The sequence below is a fragment of the Phascolarctos cinereus genome, unplaced genomic scaffold, assembly GCF_003287225.1.
Source record: "Phascolarctos cinereus isolate Bilbo 61053 unplaced genomic scaffold, phaCin_HiC Scaffold_4;HRSCAF=312, whole genome shotgun sequence".
Lineage (NCBI taxonomy): Eukaryota > Metazoa > Chordata > Mammalia > Diprotodontia > Phascolarctidae > Phascolarctos > Phascolarctos cinereus.
Genome location: NW_027555847.1, coordinates 253,529,041 through 253,552,730, shown reverse-complemented (window position 1 = coordinate 253,552,730; position 23,690 = coordinate 253,529,041). Strand labels below are relative to the sequence as shown.

The window sequence follows — 23,690 nt, the reverse complement described above, 5'->3', positions numbered from 1 at the left end:
TCCGATTGGTTCTAATTCTTCCTTACAACATGACTAATGTGAAAATATGATAAATAGGAATGTATATGTATAGCCTATATCAGATTGTGTGCTGTCTTGGGAAGGGAGGTAGGAAGGGAAGGGGAGAAAAATTTAAAACTCAAAAGCTTATGGAAGTGATTGTTGATAATTCAAAATAAATTAATTAAAAAAAAGAATGAATCAGGAGTTTTCAAAATGGAGCTGGTGTAAGATATGGTTGGTTGGCTATTTTTCTTCTCTACTGTCTTCATGAATATGGTTTGAAAGGCCTCCAGAGGACAGAGGTGAGGGACAGAATAGAAAGTCATGCCCAAAGGAAAGATCTAGGGAGGAGTAGTGCCACCCTCTTGAAAGTGGGACCAGAAGGAAGGGAAGATAGCCTTCCTTACCAACAAAACAACTCTCCCTTCTCCCATTGCTATACCAGACTACTCCTCCAAATCTATCAAATGAGGTTATTTGTACCTATCCTACTGACCTTATATGGATTATGCTATATGCAAGTGTCTTGACAAAAAATAAATCATCACATAAATGCAAGGAACAGATTCTGTTATTTTACTTTAAGTATTTTACTTTAAGTATTATTTTAGACAATAGAGTTTAACTCACTTACAAACTGTGTTATAACTGTGTTATCTTTCACAATTTTAAGAATATGTATACATTTTAATTTTTAAAATATTTTTAATCTACTTCCATTGCTAGGTTTTCTCTAGAATTTTCTGCCAAACAGGGACAGTATTTGAAAGCTGAAAGGTACATGGAGAATATAGTATGTAAAATTAAATAGCAGAGTAAGCTATGATAGAATATAGTTAGGTTGTGATTTATGTAAAATTTAATTTAGTGTCAATTTTTAAAATGATACCAGGTCACATTTAATGTGAGCTAGTTGAGGGTTTGGGGGCAGCTAGGTGGGGTAGTAAATAGAGTGCTGGGCCTGAAGTCAGGAAGACTACTTGTCTTCTTGAGTTCAAATCTGGTTTCTGACACTTATTAGCTGTATGACCTAGGTCAAATTACTTAACTCTGTTTGCCTTAGTTCCTCATCTATAAAATGAGTTGGAGAAGGAAGTGGCAAACCATTCCAGTATCTTTGCCAAGAAAACCCCAAATGGGGTTACAAAGTGTTGTGCACAACTGAAATGAATGAACAACAAGTTGAGGGTTTTAATAAGCCACTATGTCCTCAATCTGCACTTGCTTATGGATTTGATGTGCTGCCATGTATATTACCAATAGTTAAAGAGCCCTAAACCAAATGAACAAATGGAATAATCCTACACATGAAAATATTGCCAGTGCAAAAAGGGAGAGGCTTGTCATTACATTAGAACAAAAATTTAATTTCACCCAGGCAATCACAACTTCACAAAACTTAGGTGAAAACCAGGTTTATTACAAGAGAAATGAATGTGCATGTGGAACCTACAGAGTTCACAATCCATACAGAGGTTTGCATATTTACAATGCAGGACAAAGGATGGAGGAGATACCAGAAAGGGCTTAGCATGGGAGGGTGAAAGGTGCAGTAGAGGTGGAAAAAGAAAAAAAAAGGGGAAGGAACTGCTAGACCAAGGGTGGGGAACCTGTGGCCTCAAATCCCCTTAATGAAAGGATTTGTTCGGTAAAGCTTGGATTCAGTCAAAAGGCCACACCCAAGGACCCAGAAGGCCACATGTGGCCTTGAGGCTGCAGGTTCCCCACCCCTGTGTTAGACTATGAAGATAGGATGGTCTGCATATCTACAGGGTCCCGGCTGCACAAGCAAATTTCCTAGCTTGAAACAGACTGACTGGTGCTTGTCTTGTCTCCCAAGGACACACAGGGAATCCAGCTTGGGGTGCAAACAACAAAAGATGTCAGCTCAGAGTGGGGGGCATTTTGTCCTTGATACATTCAGGGTCTCCTTCATGCTCTGGGTCCAGTGTTTCTGGAAAATTTGGCAACTCAAAAATACATGTTCAGGAGACCCCTTAGCAGCCCTTAACAACCACCCCCTTTGGTCAAAGGTGACCTCTGGGTACATTGATGACCACAGAGAGCACAGAGAGCAAACAGGACCATGGGCACTACCTGGGACAGCCCCAATTACAAAGTGGGATCAAAACTATTAACCAAGCACAGTACAAGCCATAGTAAGAATGACCCAAATTAGGGACTAATTCAAAGGGGGAAAAAAATCAAACAACGTTGAGGTAATAGTGTACGGATACAGAAAATAAAAACCAAAGGAGCACAACAATGGACATCAATAATAGCAGACGTTGAGTCTCCCTGCAATGTAAGTACTCCTTTTCAAGATCCATTCAATCAATACAATTCATCCTAGATCTCAGACATTCTATGCAGTCATCTGGTCTGTGGCACACCTTTCCTTGGGGCAGTCTGGAAAATACCATGTAGTTCCAAGTTACTTATAGAAGCTCCTCAGATGTTAGAATCTCTTACAAGACAGATGTCGATACAAGTTGTTACAGACTCCCAAAATTTACTTCTCCAATAACTAGTTCATATTGTGAAACCAGCTCAAACTTTGCAGTTCTTAATCTAATCAATAACAGAGCTAAAAGGGGGAACAGCAAAGTAGGAACCCAGAGTTCACCTGAAACTTTAGAGAATTTGGATTGCAAATACCCCACGCTGTTTCTAACTTAATCTAAATGCTGTACCTGACATAAACACTGTTCATATTAAGCTAAAGGTTGCTGATACATTGATATATGTAAGGCATCCAAATATAAACTAAACATTTTAAATACCTCAGAAGGCAGAACTCTCAAACCTTCTAAATTGTGTGTGTGTATGTGTGTGTGTGTGTGTGTGTGTATACATTTGATCTTGTTGGTCCCTCAAAAATTTTACTCAAATACTTTAAACTCCATAATATTTACCAATTAACTTTTAATTATTTTAGAATTCCAAAGTTAAATACCATTTCAATTTAAATTAATCAGGATTCAATTCAAATATATAATATCCACCCCCTGCCCCATGTTGGAAGAACAGAAACAGATGCTGAAGGATTTTAAAATTTTAATTTTAAAGAAAAACATAGGTCATAGGACATTTTTACAAGATGACCCATGGTACACAAATGAAGTCACAGAAAGTCACCATGTTAACTTCATTTATAGCAAAAGACTTGGGATGACACTCAAATAATCAAATTCAAAACAATGCATATCACATAAATTGTTTATAATGATACATGTTTATAATGATATGACATGCATTGCAAACAGGTGTTTTTTCCACATTAGTAATAAACTTGAATAAAATTAACTTTTCCATTGCTGTAACACAAAACATTCCATAAGTTACTCCCTTCCAAGAAAACTGATCACACTAAAATTATCTTCTTCAAATCAAATATATTTCTGATTCAATTTTAATAATTAATAGAATAACAGCTTAGTCCCACAAACAGCTATATCAAAATACCCAGTTATTCTTACTTCATTTTGAAACTTTTCAGGACTATACACACACACACACACACACACACACACACAGACATACATATATAGTAACAGTCAGATGACCAGTCCAAATACTCATTTACTAAGTTGTTAAGGATATAGAAAGGACTATACTTCTAGGCTGAATAGCTCAGGTCATACACACATGCATTTTGTTATAGTAGCTCAGATGTATCCCAGTCTTAGTCCACAGAATAATGATATAACATCGTGTTTGCATCTGTGTTCCACAAACTTCTTTTATCTTCATTTAATCATTCCCATATTATTCAGAAAAGATGAGCTATGTCAGGGATTTAATCTTACACATGACTATGTAAACATTAGCAGGAAGATGAAGAGCCCAAATATTAATGTACCTAGTTGTTTGGGATATGGAATGACTACACATTCAGACCGAAAACAGCTACATCTTACATGGTTGCATTGTGCTCATGCCTTCTACTGACCACTTGGTCAAATTATAGAAATTTGCTATAAAAAGAAAAAGCAGAGAAATGATTCTAATAGCATCAAACAGGTCCTTGATGACTCAACACATTTATGGCAAGAGAAAGCATCCATAGCTCTATTTTATTTCAGGTAAGAGTAATAATTAACAACAAATCATGCAGTAATAATTCCACCTCATAGCCAGACTCAGGAATAGCCAGGTGGGAAACATTTCTGTTCAAAGGGAAGTAAAACTATGGGGCAACTGAGCCAGAAAGATCCTATCTTAGGCTATGCCAAGGATGTCCTCTGGCCTTTCTCCCAGATACAGACCTCCACCTGTAACAGTTCAGGATCACATTCCCACTAGTAGCTTGTGGCATTTCTCTCGAATGGTCATTATTGACTTAATTATCTATACCTATACAACTATACCTGAATTCAAAACTCAGAGCAATATCAGTTATATTCCCAAGAACTTTTATCTCAAATGGCAAATTTCACTAATCACAGTTTAGAGTTGGATATAGTTATTTTTCCTCTCATGAGGTTGCAATGAACAATAAAAGTTCACCAGAACTTGAACATACATAAGAGATTTCACTTAACATTCTTCACTTGTTTTTCTTTTCCTCTTCTTAAGTTTAAACTCATCCTGGTATAAAGATCAATCATTAGAAATCATTTCTATGTTACACACAAACTTTCAAATTCTCAGAAAGCCAATGTCATTGTTTAGGAACTCCATAACCCAAACAGCTCATTTTCCAGGGATGATGACCTTGTCCACACAGATGATTTCCAGGAACCTGGCAAATTTACAAAATAAGGGGAAATGACAAGGATCCCAGAGAAGGAGCTGAGCCTGACACCCCTAATTGCCCACCTCATCTACCCTCAGTGCTGCTGTGGGCCACACTCTTTGACATCCCTCCACCCCCATGGTGCATGCAAGGTTGAGTAGGCTAATCCTGCTGCACATCCTCATATTCCAAAATGGACTGTTCTTAGTAAACAGAACCAATCCAGATAAAGCTTTCACCTCATTCCCTCCCTTTAACACTGAATGGCACAACTGTGGATTTAATTACACAATTGCAATAAAAACATATTCCTCTTAGCAGAGCTGGAATTCAGACAAAAGCTTCAAGTTTATTTAAGGTACTGAAAGAAAATGTAAATGAAATGGATAGTGAAAAAACTTTTATTGCAAGCAATGGATGGTTCAATCATGTTGAAAATCCAATTAAATTGTATAATATCAAAATTACCAGAGAGGTGACCCATACAGAGGAGGAAGCATAAAAAGCCTCACATCTATTTTCAAATATTTTCATTTCTTACATCCATTGGTCTGGAACAAATTGCCATATTTGATATATAATTATAACTTTAAATAGTGTGAATTCGAATAATGTGACAACTTTAGCTGAATTCATTATTTGAACTAATCAGGACCTAACAATACAATCTATGATTTTCTATTAGAATGGAAAAGAATTAACTAAATGACTCAGAGGCAAAGTTGGGCTAGAAACTTCTAGGCTCCATTTTTCTCTTATTGACCAAGATTTTTTATGTATTGGCTTACATAAAGGGAATCTGACTTTTTAGTTTGTTGTTTGCCAAAGTCCTGTTTACTATGGTCCTTAATGCTAAGTCACCCCAGACATAGCATTTAATCCCAAAATACCAAATTGAGAAATGCATTCTGCTTTTCAATTAAGTTCTATTCAGTAAAATATTTATTAAGTATCTACTACGTGTAAGACATTCTGTTTTTAGTGCTTGGAATTAAAAAAATGTATAACTTTATGAAACATTCTACTGGTAATACAAAATTTACCTAAGCAAATAAAATAAAATGCATACAAAATAATTTCCAAAATGAAAGAGAGCTAATAACTGGAAAGAGGAGGGGAGAGGAGGGGAGTAGGATTAGCAAGTTGGCACCTGAGCTAGATTTTGAAGAAAGCTTTTGCTTTCTTCATGAGGCAAAGGTGAGAAGGCAGTGCATTCCAGACACAAGGGCCATTGTGGAAAGGTGAAGGAGAGATAGATGATATGTTGTGAATGGTGAATAGCTAGCAAACCAGTCTAATCAGAATGGAAAGTGTGAATGGCAAGGTAGGTGGGGATCATATTGCCAGGTATTCTGCTAAGCTCTGGGAATATAAGAAAGGCAAAACAAAACAAAACAAAACTCACTTCTTGCTCTTAAATAGCTCATATCTTAATGGGGAAGACAACGTGCAAACATCTATTTACAAACAAGACATAGACAGAACAACATTGGAGGCCCCAGCACACAAAGCCGTTGACCAGGCCCTAGGCTGTCAACACAAGAAGCTTGGGTCAGTGCCCTCTGCTCCCGAGCAGGAGAGCCCAATCTCTTTAAAGGCCAGGAAATAAGCAAACACCATGAGCAAAAAAGAAATGCATGATAGATTCTTATTATGGGAAGAGTGAAGATCAAGGCAGAAATTCTGAACAGGACAACATTGTCAACAAACCACATCTGGAACATCAAAAAGGAATATGAACTGGTCTGAAGCCCAAAAAGCCTTCTTAGAAGAGCTCAAGAAGGATTTTAAAAGTCAAATGAGAGAGGTAGAAGAAAAAATGGGAAAAGAAATGAGAGGTATGCAAGAGAGAGTCAATAGCTTGGAAAAGGAAGGACAAAAATTAACTGTAGAAAACAAGTCCTTAAAAAATACAATTGGCCAACTGGAAAAAAAGTACACTGAAGAAAACAAGTCCCTAAAAAATACAATTGGCCAAATGGGGAAGGAGGTACAAAATCTAATAGAAGAAAACAATTTGTTAAAAATTAGAATTGAGCAAATGGAAGCTAATGACTCTATGAGAGAGCAAGAATCAGTCAAACAAAAACAAAAGAATGAAAAAATAGATAAAAATGTAAAATATCTCATTGGTAAAACAACTGACCTGGAAAATCGATCCAGGAGAGACAATTTAAAAATTATTGGTCTACCTGAAAATCATGATAAAAAAAGAGCCTGGACAGTATCTTTCAGGAAATCATAAAGGAAAACTGCCCTGAGGTCCTAGAACCAGAGGGTAAAATAGCCATAGAAAGAATCCACTGATCACCTCCTGAAAGAGATCCCAAATTGAAAACACCAAGGAATATAGTAGCCAAATTCCAAAATTACCAGGTCAAAGAGAAAATACTGCAAGCAGCCAGAAAAAAACAATTTAAATATTGTGGAACCACAGTCAGGATTACACAGGACCTTGCAGCTTCTACATTAAAAGACTGTAGGGCATGGAATATGATATTCCGTAAGGCAAAGGAGCTTGGATTACAACCAAGGATCAACTACCCAGTGAAAATGAGCATGATCTTTCAGGGGAAGAGATGGATATTCAACAAAATAGGGACTTCCATACCTTCCTGATAAAAAGACCAGAGCTCAACAGAAAATTTGATCTTCAAATACAAGACTCAAGAGAGACATAAAAAGGTAAATGGGACAGAAAGAAACAACATGTTATTAATAAGGGCAAACTGTTTACATCCCTACAAGGGAAGATGACACTTGTAACTCTTGAGAACTATTGTTATTACACCATGTTAAAGGGGTATACATAAAGGGGTGGGTATAAATTGACTTTGATATAATGATGAAAAAAATCTAATCAAGTGGGTTAAATGGATCCAAGTAAGTGAATTAATCTGATCTAACTAAGAAAATGTTCTGAGAGAAAAGGAAAGGAGGAGGCAGACAAGGGTAAATTACATCACAGGAAAAGGCACAAAAACCTATTAAGCAGAGAGAAAGAAGGGAGGGAGATGAGCATTGTTTGAACCTTACTCTCATCAGATTTGGCTCAAGAAGGGAATAACATAATCAGTTAGGTATAGAAATCTAACATCCCCTATGGGCACTAGGAGGGAACAGGGGAAAGAAAAAGGAGGGGGCTAAAAGAAGGGAGGTGGGACTGAAGGAGGCACTGGTCAAAAGCAAAATATTAGTGAGGAGGGAAAAGGAGAAAGGAAAAAGAAAAGCATAAACAGAGGTGGGGGGAAAGAATAGAGAGAAAGACACAGATAGTAATCATAATTGTGAATGTGATATATGAATGTAATGGAATACTATTGCACTATAAGGAATGATGAATAGGCAGACTTCAGATAAACTTGGAAAGACTTGTATGGTTTGATGCTGAGTGAAGTGAACAGAACCAGGAGAACGTTGTACACAGGAAAAGCCACATTGAGTGATGACTGACTTTGACAGGCTTAACACCTCTCAGCAATGCAAGGATCTAAAACATCTCCAAAAGTCTCATGATGGAAAATGCTATCCATATCCAAAGAAAGCACTATGGAGTTTGAATGCAGACTGAAGCATACTATTTGCTATTTTTTTTTCTTCTGTTGTGTTTTGTTTCCTCTTTCTGGTGGTTCCTCTTATTAGTTCTAATTCTTACTTACAACATCACTGATGTGAAAATATGTTTAATAGGAATGTATATGTATAGCCTATATTAGATTACGTGCTGTCTTAGGGAGAGAGGTAGGGAGGGAGGGGGAGAAAAATTTAAAACTCAAAAGCTTATGGAAGTGATTGTTGATAATTCAAAATAAATTAATAAAACATTTTTAAAAAAAGATATAGATAGAACAAATTGGAAATAGTCTCAGAAAGAAGGCACTAAAATTAAGAACTGGGAAAGGCTTCTTATAAAAGAAAGCTCAGGGGTGGGGAAACCTGTGGCCCTGAGGCCACATGTGGCCTTCTAGGTCCTTAGATGCTGCCTTTGGACTGAGTCCAAGTTTTACAGAACAAACCCTTTTATTAAGAGGATTTGTTCTGTGAAGTTTAGATTCAGTCAAAGGGCTGCACTTGGAAACCTAAAGGGCCACATGGAGCCTTGAGGCTGCAGGTTCTTCACCTCCAAGAAAAACCTTTAGGTGAGACTTGAAGGAAGCCAAGAGGCAGAGATGAGGAGGGAGAGAGTTCTAGGCCCAGGTGAGGAAAAGTATTAAGTTGGGGTAAGGAGTATCTTGTGTGAGGAAGAGCAAGGAGGCCAGTTTCACTGGATCTCAGAGTAATGGAAGGCAGTAAGATATAAGAAGACTGGAAAGATGGGAAGGGGCCAAGTTATGAAAGACTTTAAAAGGGGAGAGACTGGAAGCAGGAAGCTATTGCAGTAGTCCAGGTAAGAGATGATGAGGCCAGAGTATGGGCTCTGTGCTCAGAAAGAAGAGGATAGATGTCAGAGGTATGGTAGAGGTAGAGTTGCCAAGAGTTGGCAACTGATGCCTTGTGATTGAAATTAAGGTAAAGTGAGGCACAAAGTGCTAAGCATTCACTTCATTGGTAAGGTTAGCAGTTACCAGTAAAAGGGGTCTTTAGCTCTTCAGCAATCCAAAAGACCCCAAATGATGGCAGACAGATCATTTTTACAGACAAAAGGAGGAGCATCCAAAAACTAGAAGGCAACATCATAGATGAGGAAAACAATATGATTGGTCAAAAAGTCTGAAGACTGTAGTAAACAGGACTTTGGCAAGCAACAAACTAAAAAACCAAATTCCCTTCATGTAAGCCAATACATAAAAATCTTGGTCAATAAGAGAAAAATGGAAACTAGAAGTTTCTAGCCTGACTTTGCCTCTGAGCGATTTAATTAATTCTTTTCCATTACAATAGAAAATCACATATTGTACAGCTAGGTCCTGATTAGTTCAAATAGTGAATTCTGTTGAAGTTGTCACTATGGAAAGCTTATTGGTAGTGTCTACCTGCATGGCCAGTTAGTGTCACAGCAAATGACAGACCAGACTTTCTTGAAGAACAGCCGGTGTTGCAGAAATAACAGACCAGGCTCCCTCGAGTTCACCTATATTCTTCAAGGATAACAGATTTCCTCAACATAAGAATAGAATGATTTACAGGAAAGCTGAACTTCCAAACTTAATTTAGAGAAAAATGAAACATGACTTAGGTAGTTACACAGAATGTCGGCAGTGCTACAAAATGAAATCAATTACAGAATAGAATCAATTTGATTTTCTTAATTTTCAGATATGAGGATTGAAGAAGAAGGAAGAGTAGTGGATAACTCCAAGGTTATGAACCTGAGTCACTGGAAGGATGGTAGTACCAACAACAGAAATGGGGACCTTTGGAGGAAGGATAGGTTTGGGGAGAAATACATTTGAGTTTTGTTTTTTTTCCTCCAAAACTCTTATCTGGTTTTCTATCAGAGACATACATACAGGGCTTCTCAATAGGATTCTGAGTGTTTTCTTAGGAAATGTTTTCCAAACATATGTTAAGTGCTTGCTTGTCTAGAGAACTATGCAAGAAGTGGGAGAGGCAGAGAAACATAGACAGGTCTCTTCCTTCTAGAAGTGTCTTAGAGAGACTAGTTAAGTTACTTATACTTAAGCTCTTAATACAACTTAACTATAATACAAACTAATGTTTGATAGGTACACAAGAAAAGTGCAAAGTTTTCTAAGTTGGTGGTGGCAAGTGTGGGGTCCTGATTGGGGAAAAGCCATAAAATGCAGTAATAAGTGAAAAGTCATAAACACTTTACTCTGTGAAAGACAGAAGTCCAAACATGGTGACTTGCTTACAACCATAGCTTAGATACTGAATTATATTTTAGTCACTGAGTCATAACTTAAGATACTATGACATATGAAAGCAAAACAAGAATATCATGACCTATATGTGACCGGGACATGATCAATACACAAACTTATGTTTGGACATAACATTGGCTTAATTCCCAAGCTCATTACTAAGCAGAAAACAAAAAATATCCATGGATCAGTAGTGATGCACTCTCTAGCTCTTCCTGCCTTGGTCTATTTTTTATAATTACCATGGGGATTCTGGGGGTTCTTATTGGGGATCCACTGAATTGTCTGGCTGCTGCCCCAGACCAAAGATTGCCCCTGTTTGTAAGTATTCATAATGATTGATTAAACTACTATCTATAATCAGTCTAGAGCTCTGTGGCCTAATCCTTTGGTATTAAAAGGACACCCATGGATATGGGGGAGATACAATGTTCCCCAGCCAGGGGAATTCTAGACCTTACAGATGGTAAAGCCATTACTAGAAGTGGTAATGGATAAAGTGCAGGATATGCACTCAGAAAGGTCTGGGTTTCAAATCCTACCTCAGCTACTCACTGGTTATGTACCACTGGAGTTCACTTAATCTTTCTTAGTCTCAGTTTCCTCATCTGTGACATAAATGGTTCTCTTATGTCCTTTCAATCCCTAAACCTATGATCCTATGCTTGAGGAGATGAGAAGAGGCTTCAGTGAAAGAGGTAACATTCTAATTGGACTCCCTGGTGGAGACAGAGAGAAGAGTAAAACATGCCTGGGAAAGCTATCTCAAGGCTAGGCCACTGTTCCCATTGTGTGCTTTAAAGTAGAGGTGCCAAACTCAAATAAAAATGGGGCCACTGAACCCTACATAAGGATCCCTGTCAGTGCCATATTGACTTAAAATAGAAGCCCATGTGGCCGAAGCACTGCAGTCAACGACACTCCCAATCTGAGTCAGATTAAAATGGAATTGGGAAATATCTGACAAAAATAAACAAAAATACAATAAGACATAGGTAATATCACATTCTAAAACTAAGTCAACCCCTGGGATCCTTATCTGCTTCTATTTGTGTTTAACACCACTAAATCAGAAAAACAGATATTAGTATTGCCTTTCTATCTTATTTTTATTTATTTTGTTTTATGTTTCTCAATTACATTTTTTTTTTGGTGAGGCAATTGAGGCTAAATGACTCGCCAGGGTCACACAGCTAGTAAGTGTCAAGTGTCTTAGGCTAGATTTGAACTCAGGTCTTCCTGACTCCAAGGCTGGAGCTCTATCCATTGTACCACCTAGCTGCCCCTCTCAATTACATTTTAGTCTGGTTGAGGTGAGTGTTGTTGCAGGCAGGTTTGACTCCTGTGCTCTAAAGGTTCTTCCAGGCTCACTATTATTTACTCAGTAGTTTCACATTCTCCTCTCTCTTTCCTTGACCTTTTTCTTCAAAGTTTCAAATGTTCCCAAAGAAAACTTTTTCTTCAAGAGATACACAAAGAATAGCACTTGAGGTAGCCGCAAGACTGAAGAGAAGAGAATGATCTCAGAGTGGCAGGGGACTTATGGTCTGATGGGATAGGAATCCTAGAGCTTTCTGGGAAAGGACACAGCTGCAAATAAATGCCTATTGTCACAACTGAAGTCATCTCAAAGTGCATTTGAATTTCTGAAAACTTCATTTATTGTGTTTAATTGTTTTTTTTTAAATTTCAGATTCATTTATTTGATGACTTTCTAGGCTAACAGACTTATTTGGGGAAAGGTTATTTATTTTCTAGTTAGAATAAAACATAACCCACATATTACTTTCTTCTTTCCCAGACCACAGATAATGAGCCTTCAGAAAAGGATGCCCTTCAGCCAGGACGCAATATTGTGGCTGCCGGCTATGCTCTCTACGGCAGTGCCACCCTGGTAGCTCTTTCCACTGGACAAGGAGTGGACCTTTTCATGCTGGACCCTGTAGGTGTCATTTAATCCATGTCTCACACACTTTTTTGTGTGCAGGTTTGAGCTATAACTAGGGTGGGGCAGATGCACCAGGGTAAGTAACTCAGAGGGTGCTGAAAGCACCTTACATTTGCTTCCTCTCCAAACTGTGACCAGGATTATGACAGACCTTATTTACCCATCATCTTCTTTTCCCACCTTATCTTCCCTATCTCCCCTGCTAATCTCTGAATCCAGAAGTAGTGATACAACCTGTCTAGGGCCTCATTCACTGGTGCCTTTAGTTTCCCTGTTCAGCTCTACTCCCAGTGGTGGTAGGCCTGCTTATTTTTCTGGGGATGCCTATAAATTTGTCGTCCTGCTCATCTCTATTTCTGGAAGTTTTAATGTGTTTCTCAACACCTCCCCCCCAACCCCCACACACCCGGACCCCTCAGGCCCCCTCTTCCTCCAGCCACAAGTGTCACAGGATAAACTTTGGCCACACTCAATTTCCCTGTCTTTGTTTCAGGTGAAAATTTTGTGAATTCAATTCAATATTTTATTGAGCACTTTCTATGAGACAGGCACAGTGCAAGATTCTGTGGATATTGTCCTTGTTCTGGAGATGCAAATACAAAAACATGAAATAGTGCCCCCCTCAAGGAGTTTACATGAAGAAAATAACATGCACGTAGATAAATCAATACCGAAAATCTAGAAGATAAATACAAAGTGATTTTCAGTAGTACTAACAAACAGAGGAATTGGTGAAGGCCTCTTGTGGGACATGGCACTTGAGCTGAAACACGAGGAGAGCTACAGGCTCTGAGAGGAGGAGGCAAAAAGGGAGAACGTTCCAGGTACGAGGAACAGCCTACATAAAGCCTCAAGATGGCGAGCGGAGTGTTATGCTCAGGAAACACCTAGCTGGCCAGTCTGACTAGAACTTAGAGTATGTGAAGGAATATGGGATTGACTCTGGAAAGAAAGGCTGGAGTCAGATTGTGAAGTGCTTTAAATGCTAAGTAGGAGACATTCAGTCAATAATTAACTTTGGCTATCCATTGGAAGGACAAATACTGAAGCCAGAGCTTGAATACTTTGGCCACATTATGAGAAGACAAGGCTCATTAGAAAAGACCAAAGTCAACACCAGGATGTTGGGAAAGACTGAAAGGAAAAGGAAAAGGAGATGGCAGAGGAAGAGTTGGATAGATAGTGTCATGGAAGCAAAAGTAATGAATATGGACTTGGACAGACTTTGAGAAAGAGTGGAGGACAGAAGGGCCTGGTGTGCTGGGGTCCATGGGGTCACAAAGAATTGAACATGACTGAACCACAAAAAATAAGGAGACCCTGTATTGTATCCTAAAGACATTGAAGCTTCTTGAAATATGGAGTGATGCACAGAGCACAGACCTGTGCTCCAGGAATATCGATTTGGCAGCTCTAGGCAGATTAGATTAAAGGGCAGTGAGACTGGATTCAGAGAACCCCATTAGATACTATTTGCAGTAGTCTAAGCAAAAGCTGATGAGAACTTGAATCAGGGTAGTTATGGTATGGATGAAAAGAACAGATGTGAGAGATATTGAGGAGGAAAAGTCAATAAAACTTAGTAATTAATTGGCTATGGGAGGGGGTGAGAATGAAGAGCTGAGGATGAGCAAACATTTATTAAACACCTTTAGTTGTTCAGTCACTTTCAGTTGCGTCCAACTCTTCATGACCCCATTTTGGGATTTCTTGGGCAAAGATACTGGAGAGGTTTGCCATTTCCTTCTCTAGCTCATTTTACAAATGAGGAAACTGAGGCAAACAGGGTTATGTGACTTGCCCAGGGTCACCCAGCTAGTAAGTGTCAGGCTGAATTAGAAACCCAGGTCTTCCTGACTCCAGGTCCAGCACTCTATCTACTGAGCCATCTACTATGTGCCAGTCACTGTGCTAAGCACTGAGAGTATAAAGAAAAAAAAAATTCCAGTCCCTGCAGGGTGCTCACAGTTAAATAATAGAGTAAGCTTGAAAACAACTATGGACAAACAGATATAGACAGTTGGAAATTATCTTAGGGGGAAAATATTAGCACTAAGAGAGACTGGAAAAAGCTTCTTGTAGAAGGTAGGATTTTAGCTGAGTCTTGAAGGAAGCCAGGGAATCCAGGGGACAGAGGTAAGGAGGGAGAGTCATCCAGTTCTGGGGGACAGCTGGTGAAAATGCACAAAGTGGATTCAGGAGCCAAGATGGTGAAGTAACAGGAAGAAGTATAACCAAGCTCCATCCTCATCCAGGATATTTCTGCATTACCATGTTCAACTATTAATTTTGTCTTTGCCTGAAACAACATCTTTAGGAAGGGCCAAAAAAATCCAAAAAAGCTTGTGTCAAGATAGATATAAACTGGGGAAACCTAATAGTCATCATCTAATATAGGCTCTTTAATACCCACCAAAAAAACCCTCATTTGTAGCTTGCCAAAAGATGCATAATTATGAATTTCTGCTAAGGTACACTACCCTCGTCCACTGGGGGTACAAAGCTTTGCTCTAGGAACCTAGTTACCCTTTGACATTTGTATCTCTTTCCTCACCACCTTGTAACATAGCTAGTACAGATATTATTATCCATATTTTATAGGCAAGGCTCAGAGAATTTGGGATTTATTTGCCCAAGGACACAGAGTGAATGAGTAGAGAGGGAGGGACTAAGACCCATTGAGTCGACTCCTCCTTCTACTCAACAACACTGCTCTTCTGCTCAGAAGATAATCTGGAAGCTCAAATATGCAACTCTCCAAGCGCTATGAAAATGCATAATCAAGTCAGACCTCTCTGTAAGAAAAACAATCCTGAACACCCACACTCCTGTTAAAAAAAAAATCTGCCAGAAACCTTGAGAGACTCAGAGGGATGAATGCAGACAACTCCCTTCTTATACACAGGAGCCTATGTGATGAGTAACCAGAGTCAATAGATAAGCTATATATGATTCATGGGACATGTGGATGGGGAGGGGAGGGGAGGCATGTGACCTAGTATCCTCTTAACTTTGTGAACCACTTCATGTACTGGATGCAGGTAGATACTGCCAAGTAGGTAGTGTCTTTGCTATGAATTATCTTACATAAGCCTAAAATAGACATTTTTTTCCTGAAACTGATTTATTAAATAGAGAATAGATGGTACAGTTTGTGTTACAAAATAGCTCAAGCTGCAGGATCATGTGAGTGGAGAAAGAAAGGGAAGATAAAAATTTCCAAATAGGTATTTCTTTTCAGGTTACAAGACAAGAACCCATAGTCTTGATTCTATTTTTTTTAAGTGCTAAATGGTACATATACAGGTTTCTTTTAAGACAAGGGAAGAGAAAGAAATCCAATGACAAGAGTTCATCCACATTTACTATAAATTATCCCTTAAGCACAAATACCTTTTGTAGGAAGTTCACAAAAACTTTTCATAGAGAAGCCACACTTCCACAAAATGATTAGATCAAATAGACCTGGGTTATATTTCTGCATCTGTCACTTGGTGAATGAAAAGTACCATCTTCAGGATGTTCAGTGTCATCCATTTCTTATACACACTTTTGCTAGTATGGTCCCATCATTACTGAAAGCAAGTGATACTATGCTAGTGGGGATGCTAATCTAGGGAACTAGAGATAAATCATGGAGCCAAATCCAGAACTACCTTGGTCATGTTCCTGGTACCTTCTATGAGAGCAAAGCTTCTTAACTTTGTGTGTGTGTGTGTGTGTGTGTGTGTGTGTGTGTGTGTGATGGGACTCTTTGGTAGTCCAGTGAAGCTGATAGACCCCTTAACAGAATTGTATTTTTAAAAATCATAATAGAAGGAAATGTTGAATTTCAGTTAGAATTTAGTGAAAATAATGATATTATTTTCCTTTCCAAGTTCATGAACCCCTGAAATATATCCATTGATGCCAAATTCAGAACCCCTATGTTAAAGACCCATTTTCTTACTGTTTTATTGGATTCTATTTCTTAGTGTCTCTTTTTCCTTTTTAGGCTCTTGGTGAGTTTATCCTGGTGGACAAAGATGTCAAAATTAAAAAGAAAGGAAAGATCTACAGCCTCAATGAAGGCTATGCCAAGTACTTTGACCCTGCCACGACTGAATACGTACAGAAAAAGAAATTTCCTGAGGTGAGAAAGAGCTGGCATGACAAGTAGAGGCTACAGTTTTGCAGTGAGGCCTGGTAGAATTTGGTTAGAGAGGCCTGTTTAAATGGGTGAAATTCAGCATCACTGTATATAGTGCATGTTGGGTCTATCGTCTTTGCTATGACAGTGATGTACTCTGCCTTCTTAAGCAAGAAAAAAAGTTGTTCTAGTTAAAATGCTCTTGTTAAAGTCCAACTTCTTAGCTTTCCACTGAAAAAAAGGTCCTGCATAGTGAGAAGATGCTAGGGGGTTGGGGAAGAGGGTTGTGATGGTTTCAAAAATAGCTTTGCATATATTCACCTGGAGCAGGCATGTGTACACCAATAGGATTTCGAGCCAAGGTGTAGGTTAGAGGAACCCAGAGGAGGTTTCTCAGAAAGACCATTAGGGACAGGTACCCAGTAGAGACAATAACCATCATACCAAGAATGTGAGAGTGAAACCAGTCATATATTGAGCGAAGAAGCCTTGTCTGACTGTCAATGGTATACTGAGAGATATAGACCAAGTCGAAGAAGCTGGACCCCACTGGAACCAAACAGATTCATTAGGGATGGGGGACAGGTGCCAAATATGGATGCTGCTATGACCACAGGGATTTTGATTCCATTTTCAGATAGCAATTTAATAAGTAGTGAAATTGACAAGCAATATTAACTGAAGCTTTGGGAAGAGAAATGGTCATTGGGACCCAATGCTACCTTTGTCAAGTGCTCAGGTATGAGTTCTTCCTGTGTGTGATTATTATTTTGAATAAACCTGTTTTTTTGTTTAATGCTTTTGTTAGCCTAAGTGCTAAGGGGTTGCAGAGAACCCTTTGAGAGACAAGAGACAGATTCTGATGTTTTGAGGAGAGACCAGAAGTGGAAGCATGAGCCATTGAGATTATTATTAGAGATAGGCTTCTGAGATTGGACCGGCTTCTTTGTACCAGAGATAAGAGTCTGATAAATGAAAACATCTGGTGGCCTTATCCTAGATATCTGATTTTGGGGAATCAGTCAGCTAGCATTTATTAAGTGCCCACTATGTGCCAGGCTGTACAAAGTGCTGGAGTGTTCTAGGCTTCTGGCACAAGTTATCCCTATTATCTATGTGGCCATGGACAAGTTAACCTCCCCGTGGTTCAGTTTTCTCATTGAGCAGTTAGCCATTCAAGAAACATTTATTAAATCCTTGCTATGTGCCAGTCACTATACTAAGCTCTAAGGTGTAAAGAAAGGTAAAACTAGCTCCTCACCTCAAGGAGCTCAAATCGTAATGGAGGAGACAACATGTCCTGATTCTTACCACCAATTAATTATTCAAATTCATATTGCATATTTCCATTATTTCCACCTGTCTGGCACCAGTTACAACATTTTATATAATCATTACTTCATATACTGTAAATTTTAATACATCTAACTAGACCACTTTATCAGATTCATTATTTTCACTAATGAGACCTAGCTATAACCAGGTACATACAAGATAGATCTCAGATGGAAAGGCTGAGGGGACTGGAAATACTTCCTTTTAGATGGTATTGTTTGAACTGAGTCTTGAAGGAAGCCAGAGAAGCTAAGACAGAGGTGAGGAAGGACAGCATTCCAGGAATGGGGTAGTGCAAAGATTCAGAGGTGGGAAATGGATAGTTGAGTGTGAGGAACAGCAAGGAGGCCAGTGTGTAGTTGGATCATAGAATTCATGGTGGGAAGAAAAGTGTAAAAGGATTAAAAAAGGTAAGAGGCTTCAGAAAGGACTGGTTACTGAACCACTCAGGGGACCTCAAAGGGAATGACTTCCCTCTGATGTTCTCTCTCACGTCTGGCCTGGGCTGTCAGGGGGTAGGGGAAGGGGAAAGGACAGAGTTGATGGAAGGGATTGTTGCAGCAGCCCCTACTTCCTCCCATGAATGTGGCTGTGAGCACTTCCTGGTTTACTGGCTAGCCTCGCTGACTTGGCCCAAGTCCCCGGCCTCTCTCTCTTGCTTCCACATTGCCATGGTAATGAAGGCAAGCCTAAACTTGGATTCTACTCTTGCTTTTTGTTGTTTCATGGTCATAGTCAAATAAGTGTCCTGAGGTGACCATATCTAAGATTGGGAGCAACCTTATGATTTTGAGAAGTGTGGAGGTCCTGGGACCAATGAGAAGAGTGGGCAGTTATCCAGATTACAAGTAATATATGGGGGCAGCTAAGTGGTGCAGTGGATAGAGCACTGGTCTTGAAGTCAGGAGGACCTGAGTTCAAATCTGGCCTCAGACCAAACACTTGACACTCACTAGCTGTGTGACCCTGGGCAAGTCACTTAACCCCAATTGCCTAAAAAAAAAAGTAACATATGAAGCAATAGTTAGAATTGATTGTAAAGTCTTCCATTTGACATCTAAAGTGCTCCATGGCTTGGCCTCAGTTTTCCCTTCTAGTAAATGGACGCAATAATGGCAGCTATTCTCAGGGCTATTGTGAGGCTCAAATGAGATAATATTTGTAAAATGCTTTGCAAACCTTAAATCTCAAATAGATACTGGATATTACCACTACTATTACTAATTGTATTCCAGTCATTTTAATGAAGAAAACCCGAGGTTTTTACTTCCACTTTCTATGAAGGTGCTGGCCCTCTGCAGACTGAAAAAGGCTGCCCACATCAGGGTTATGTCATAGTATGTTTGGATTAGAATGTAAACTCTTTGCAAACAGGAATTGTTTCATTCTTTACATTTGTATATTCAGAGTCCAACACAACACCTGGCATGCAAGTACTCAACAGGTGCTTGTTAATTTGATGTGTGTCAGGAAGAAGGTGAACACTGGTCCTGGTACATCCATACCTAGCCAATCTTTCTGTGATCTCATTGATTGAGATAAACTCTAGCCTATTCAATGACTCATGAACTTTGAGATAGAAGGTACCTTAGTGACCACCAAGTCCAACCCCATCATTTTACAGATGTGGAAACGGAAGTACAGAGAGGTTAAGTGACTTGCCTAGGGTCACACAGCTAGTAAGTATCTGAGGTAGAGTTTAGGTCCAGATATTCCTGACTCTGAGCTTAGTACCCTATCCTCTAGAGCAGTCAATGAACAATTATCAGTTCTGCTGAGGAAAAACTGGTGTGGATATATCAGCTCCCATGCATTTAATGTTAATCTCCAAGCAGATGATTCCCAGATCTATATAAATGGCCCTAGTATCTCCTAAGATATAGTCCTACCTCACAAACTGCCTATTGAACAATCTCAACTGACTGTCCTGTTGTTGTTGACATCCAGTCGTTTTTGTTGTATTTGACTCTTTGTGACCCCATTTGGGGTTTTCCAGGCAACGATACTAGAGTATTTTGCTGGTCCCTTCTCCAGTCCTTTTATAGAAGAGGAAACGGAGGCAGACAGGGTTAAGTGACTTGCCCAGGGTCACACAGCTATTAAGTGTCCGAGGCCAGATTTAAACTCAGGAAGATGAGTCTTCCTGATTCCCCACCCAGTGCTCTATCCACTGAGTCACCTAGCTGCCCAAGGAAATCCTCAATGAGGTCACAAAGGGTTGGACACTTCAACTTTGGAGGTACCAAGACAACAGAGGCCACCGACAGAGCCTAGACCCTTTGGGACTAGAGACAATTCTATTTGATCTAGGCATTCCCTTTTCTCATGATTGGTGATACAAGCCAGTGAGCCTGAGGATCAAGGGTCTTGCACAGACCGTGGGGAAGGACCAAATGTTCAGAAGGGACAGCAAATCAGAGAATCCATAACTGGGCCACATGGCCATTGGCCAAGCTGAGGTAAAATACTCAGGTGTGATAAGTGAGGGCACCAGGCCTTTAGCCCAGACTCACTTCCTAGCGCAATACCTCCTATCACCTTTAGGGACTGAGTGTACACAGTATTTAGAAGATCTATTGTATATAATTTTATCAGGTAATGTTGTACAATATGTGCCTTCATGTGACCTATGATTCTGGTGTGCACTGCTAGTGACTCAGTTGTATGTGACCCATTGGTGTTAGATAATGCATGCTTGTGGGAAACCTATGTATAATTTGACTGTACATAACATTAGTATGGATGTTTTACTATGTTTATAAATCTATACTTGTAGACTGTATGTATACAACTAAGGTGATATACATAGGCTGCCATTTTTTTTTAACTGAGGGGAATATTATCAACAAGATAATATGACTTGAGGCAGACCTTCTCCCTTCTGCATGGGATGGACAGTAAGGTCAAGGTCACATATAATAGGCCAGCTGTTGGGATGCTACTCATGAGTCACAAGGGTGACTAATGAAGACTGCTGGTGCCATTCTGAGAAAGTGCAGGAACAAGGCCAGCTGTGAACCAGAATGAGGAAGCAGTGCTGCTACTGTGGGAGAACAGCAGACTAGAATAGGAGACCTACTGCTCTTTGCTGAGTCATGTAGACTTGGCCGAGGCCATGGGACACTGATCTAGCCTTGGGACTTAATGTTCCTGTCCCCAGATTTTTTCTTACATAAAATTGGTAACCATCATATGCATTATCTGATAAACACCATGTGCAAATTTGATAAGCATCAGTGCCTTTATCCACTATTGACAAAACTATTAAGGGGCACAGCCCTGAAAGGCACTTTCTCCTAGAGACCTCCCTAGAAGTTGAAATTGAGGGGCAGCTGGGTGGTGCAGTGGATAGAGCACCAGCCCTGGATTCAGGAGGACTTGAATTCAAATCCAGCCTCAGACACATAACACTTACTAGCTTGTGACCCTGGGCAACTCACTTAGCCCCATTGCTTAGCCAAAAAAAAAAACAAAAAGAAGTTGAAACTGAAACATTTATGACAATTCTTTAGTATAGGCAACCACTGCTGAATCCACCTAATTAATTTTACTAACATCAGTTTGAATCTTTCATCTTTTCCACAAGAGTAACATGAGACTTATTATGTTTGGCTGAAACCCAGGTAAACTATGTCTACAGCCTATTGCTGCCCTTTGAACAGTTGTATCTGACCCTTCATGATTCCATTTGGAGTTTTCTTGGCAAAGGTACTAGAGTAGTTTGCCATTTCCTTTTCCAGCTTATGTTTACAGATGAGGAACTGAAGCAAACAGAGTTAAGTGACTTGCCCAGGGTCACACAGTTATAAGCGTCTGAGACCAGATTTGAATCAGTAACATGAGTCTTCTGGGCTGGATGAGCCACCTAGTTACCTACCATTTTAATAGTCTTGTTAAAAAGAAAAAAGGCATAAGGTTAGTCTGGAATGGCCTGTTCTGGGTTAAGTCACTATGTCTCTGCAGTCACTGCTTCCTTTTTATGTGTTCACTAACAATTTAGCCAGGAATGATAGTCAAGCTCACCGGACTATGTATATTTTAATTAGAGGCTTGTGAAGCGGGTGTTATTATTATCCCCATTTTACAGATGAAGAAAATGAGGTTGGGAGAAGTTAAGTGACTTGCCCAAGTCACACTCAAGTCTTCCCTGTTCCTACTCTAGCACTCTATGCACTCAGGCCACCCAGCCATGTCTATTGTTTGTGCACTCCATTCTGTTACCTTTTTTCGCCTTTTCCAGTACTGAAGTACCTTTCCTGTTCTCCTCAGTCTTTTGAAGATAACTGACAATAGCTCAGTGGTCACATTTCCCAGTTCTTTCAGTACCCTAGGCTGTAATACATCTGGGCTCAGTGATGGAGTGTTGTGTTTGAGAAAGAATAAAGAGGTCAGTTTCACTGTATTGCAGAGTACATGCAGAGTAAGAGGACTTGGAAAGGTAGAAATGGGCCAGGTTATGAAGGGCTTCAAAATCAAATGGAGGATTTTATGTTCAATCTCAGGAGTAATAAGGAACCACTAGAGTTTATTATGTAGCAGCTTGATAATACTACTCTAACCCCTTACTCCCTTTTGCCCATTCTGCCTCTTTTCAATGAACCATAGTCCCTCCATGGGTCTCTTCTTACTAAGTCTTAGTGATACCAGTAAAGTTAATCTGCCTCCTTACATTAGGGCCTTTAATTTATCTTGTATGTTAGCTGTTTCTGTGCTTTTGTACACAGATATTTTATTTTTAAAATTATTTTTCAATCAACAAAAACAGTTCTCTCAATCATTTTCTGTTTCTTCCTCCCCCTACCTCCATTGAGAAAGAAAGAAAAACAAAGCCCCCAGTTACAAATATCTATAGTCCAGCAAAATAAATTTCCACGTTGGCCATGTCAAAAAAAATAGCTCATTTTGCACTGAGTCTTTTGCATATGAGGTGAATAGCATGTTTTATCATTAGTTCTCTAGAGTAGTGTTGGTCATTATGTGCATCAGAGTTTGTAAGTCTTTAAAAATTGTTTGACTTTGCAATATTGTTTTCTTCATGTAAACTGTTCTCATTTTACTCTACAACAATTAATCTAGGACTTTTCTCTGAAATCATACCCTTCACCATTTCTTATAGCACAATTGTACTATCACATTTATATACCTTAACTTTCTTGGCCATTCCCGAGTTAATGGATACCCCTTCAGTTTCCAGTTTTTTGTTGCTGCAAAAAGAGTTATAAATATTTTTGTATATTCTTAGACTTTGTTTTTCTTAAGACTACTACTTCCCTTAATCTATAATCCTTCTTCTCCTCCCTTTTTCTTGTTTCTTTGTTGAGTGAAATGTATTTCTGTGCCCAAATGTGTTTGCGTCTGTGTTCCTCCTTTGATGAGTTAAGATGAAAGTGAGATTCAAATGTTGCCTGCTCCTCCTACCCTTCCCTCTTTGTATAGATTTCTACTTCTGTACACCAATTATGTGAGATAATTTCCCCTAACCTTTCTCTCCCTTCCCAACCCCCAATGTATTATTCTTCCCTTGTCTTTCTATTCTTCTCTTAAGATCATTAAGACATAACAGAACCAATCCAGATCTTCTAATTAGACTTCCTCTATGACCCCTAATGATAATAGTGTGTAGAGGGGACATATGTATCAACTCCCTATCCTTTATTCCCCTTTTTTTTTTGTTTTTTTTTGGGCAATGGGGTTAAGTGACTTGCCTGGCTA

General features: G+C 39.2%; 1 protein-coding gene across 1 annotated transcript in view; it reads left to right on the top strand.

The window, feature by feature from the left end:
- FBP2 (fructose-bisphosphatase 2) overlaps positions 1-23,690 on the top strand; it is a 59,768-nt gene that overhangs the window by 14,902 nt on the left and 21,176 nt on the right. Inside the window, exons 4-5 of the mRNA XM_020971713.2 lie at positions 12,368-12,508; positions 16,509-16,646. Coding sequence (XP_020827372.1) covers positions 12,368-12,508; positions 16,509-16,646 — 279 coding nt within the window. The remainder of the gene's footprint in view (positions 1-12,367; positions 12,509-16,508; positions 16,647-23,690) is intronic.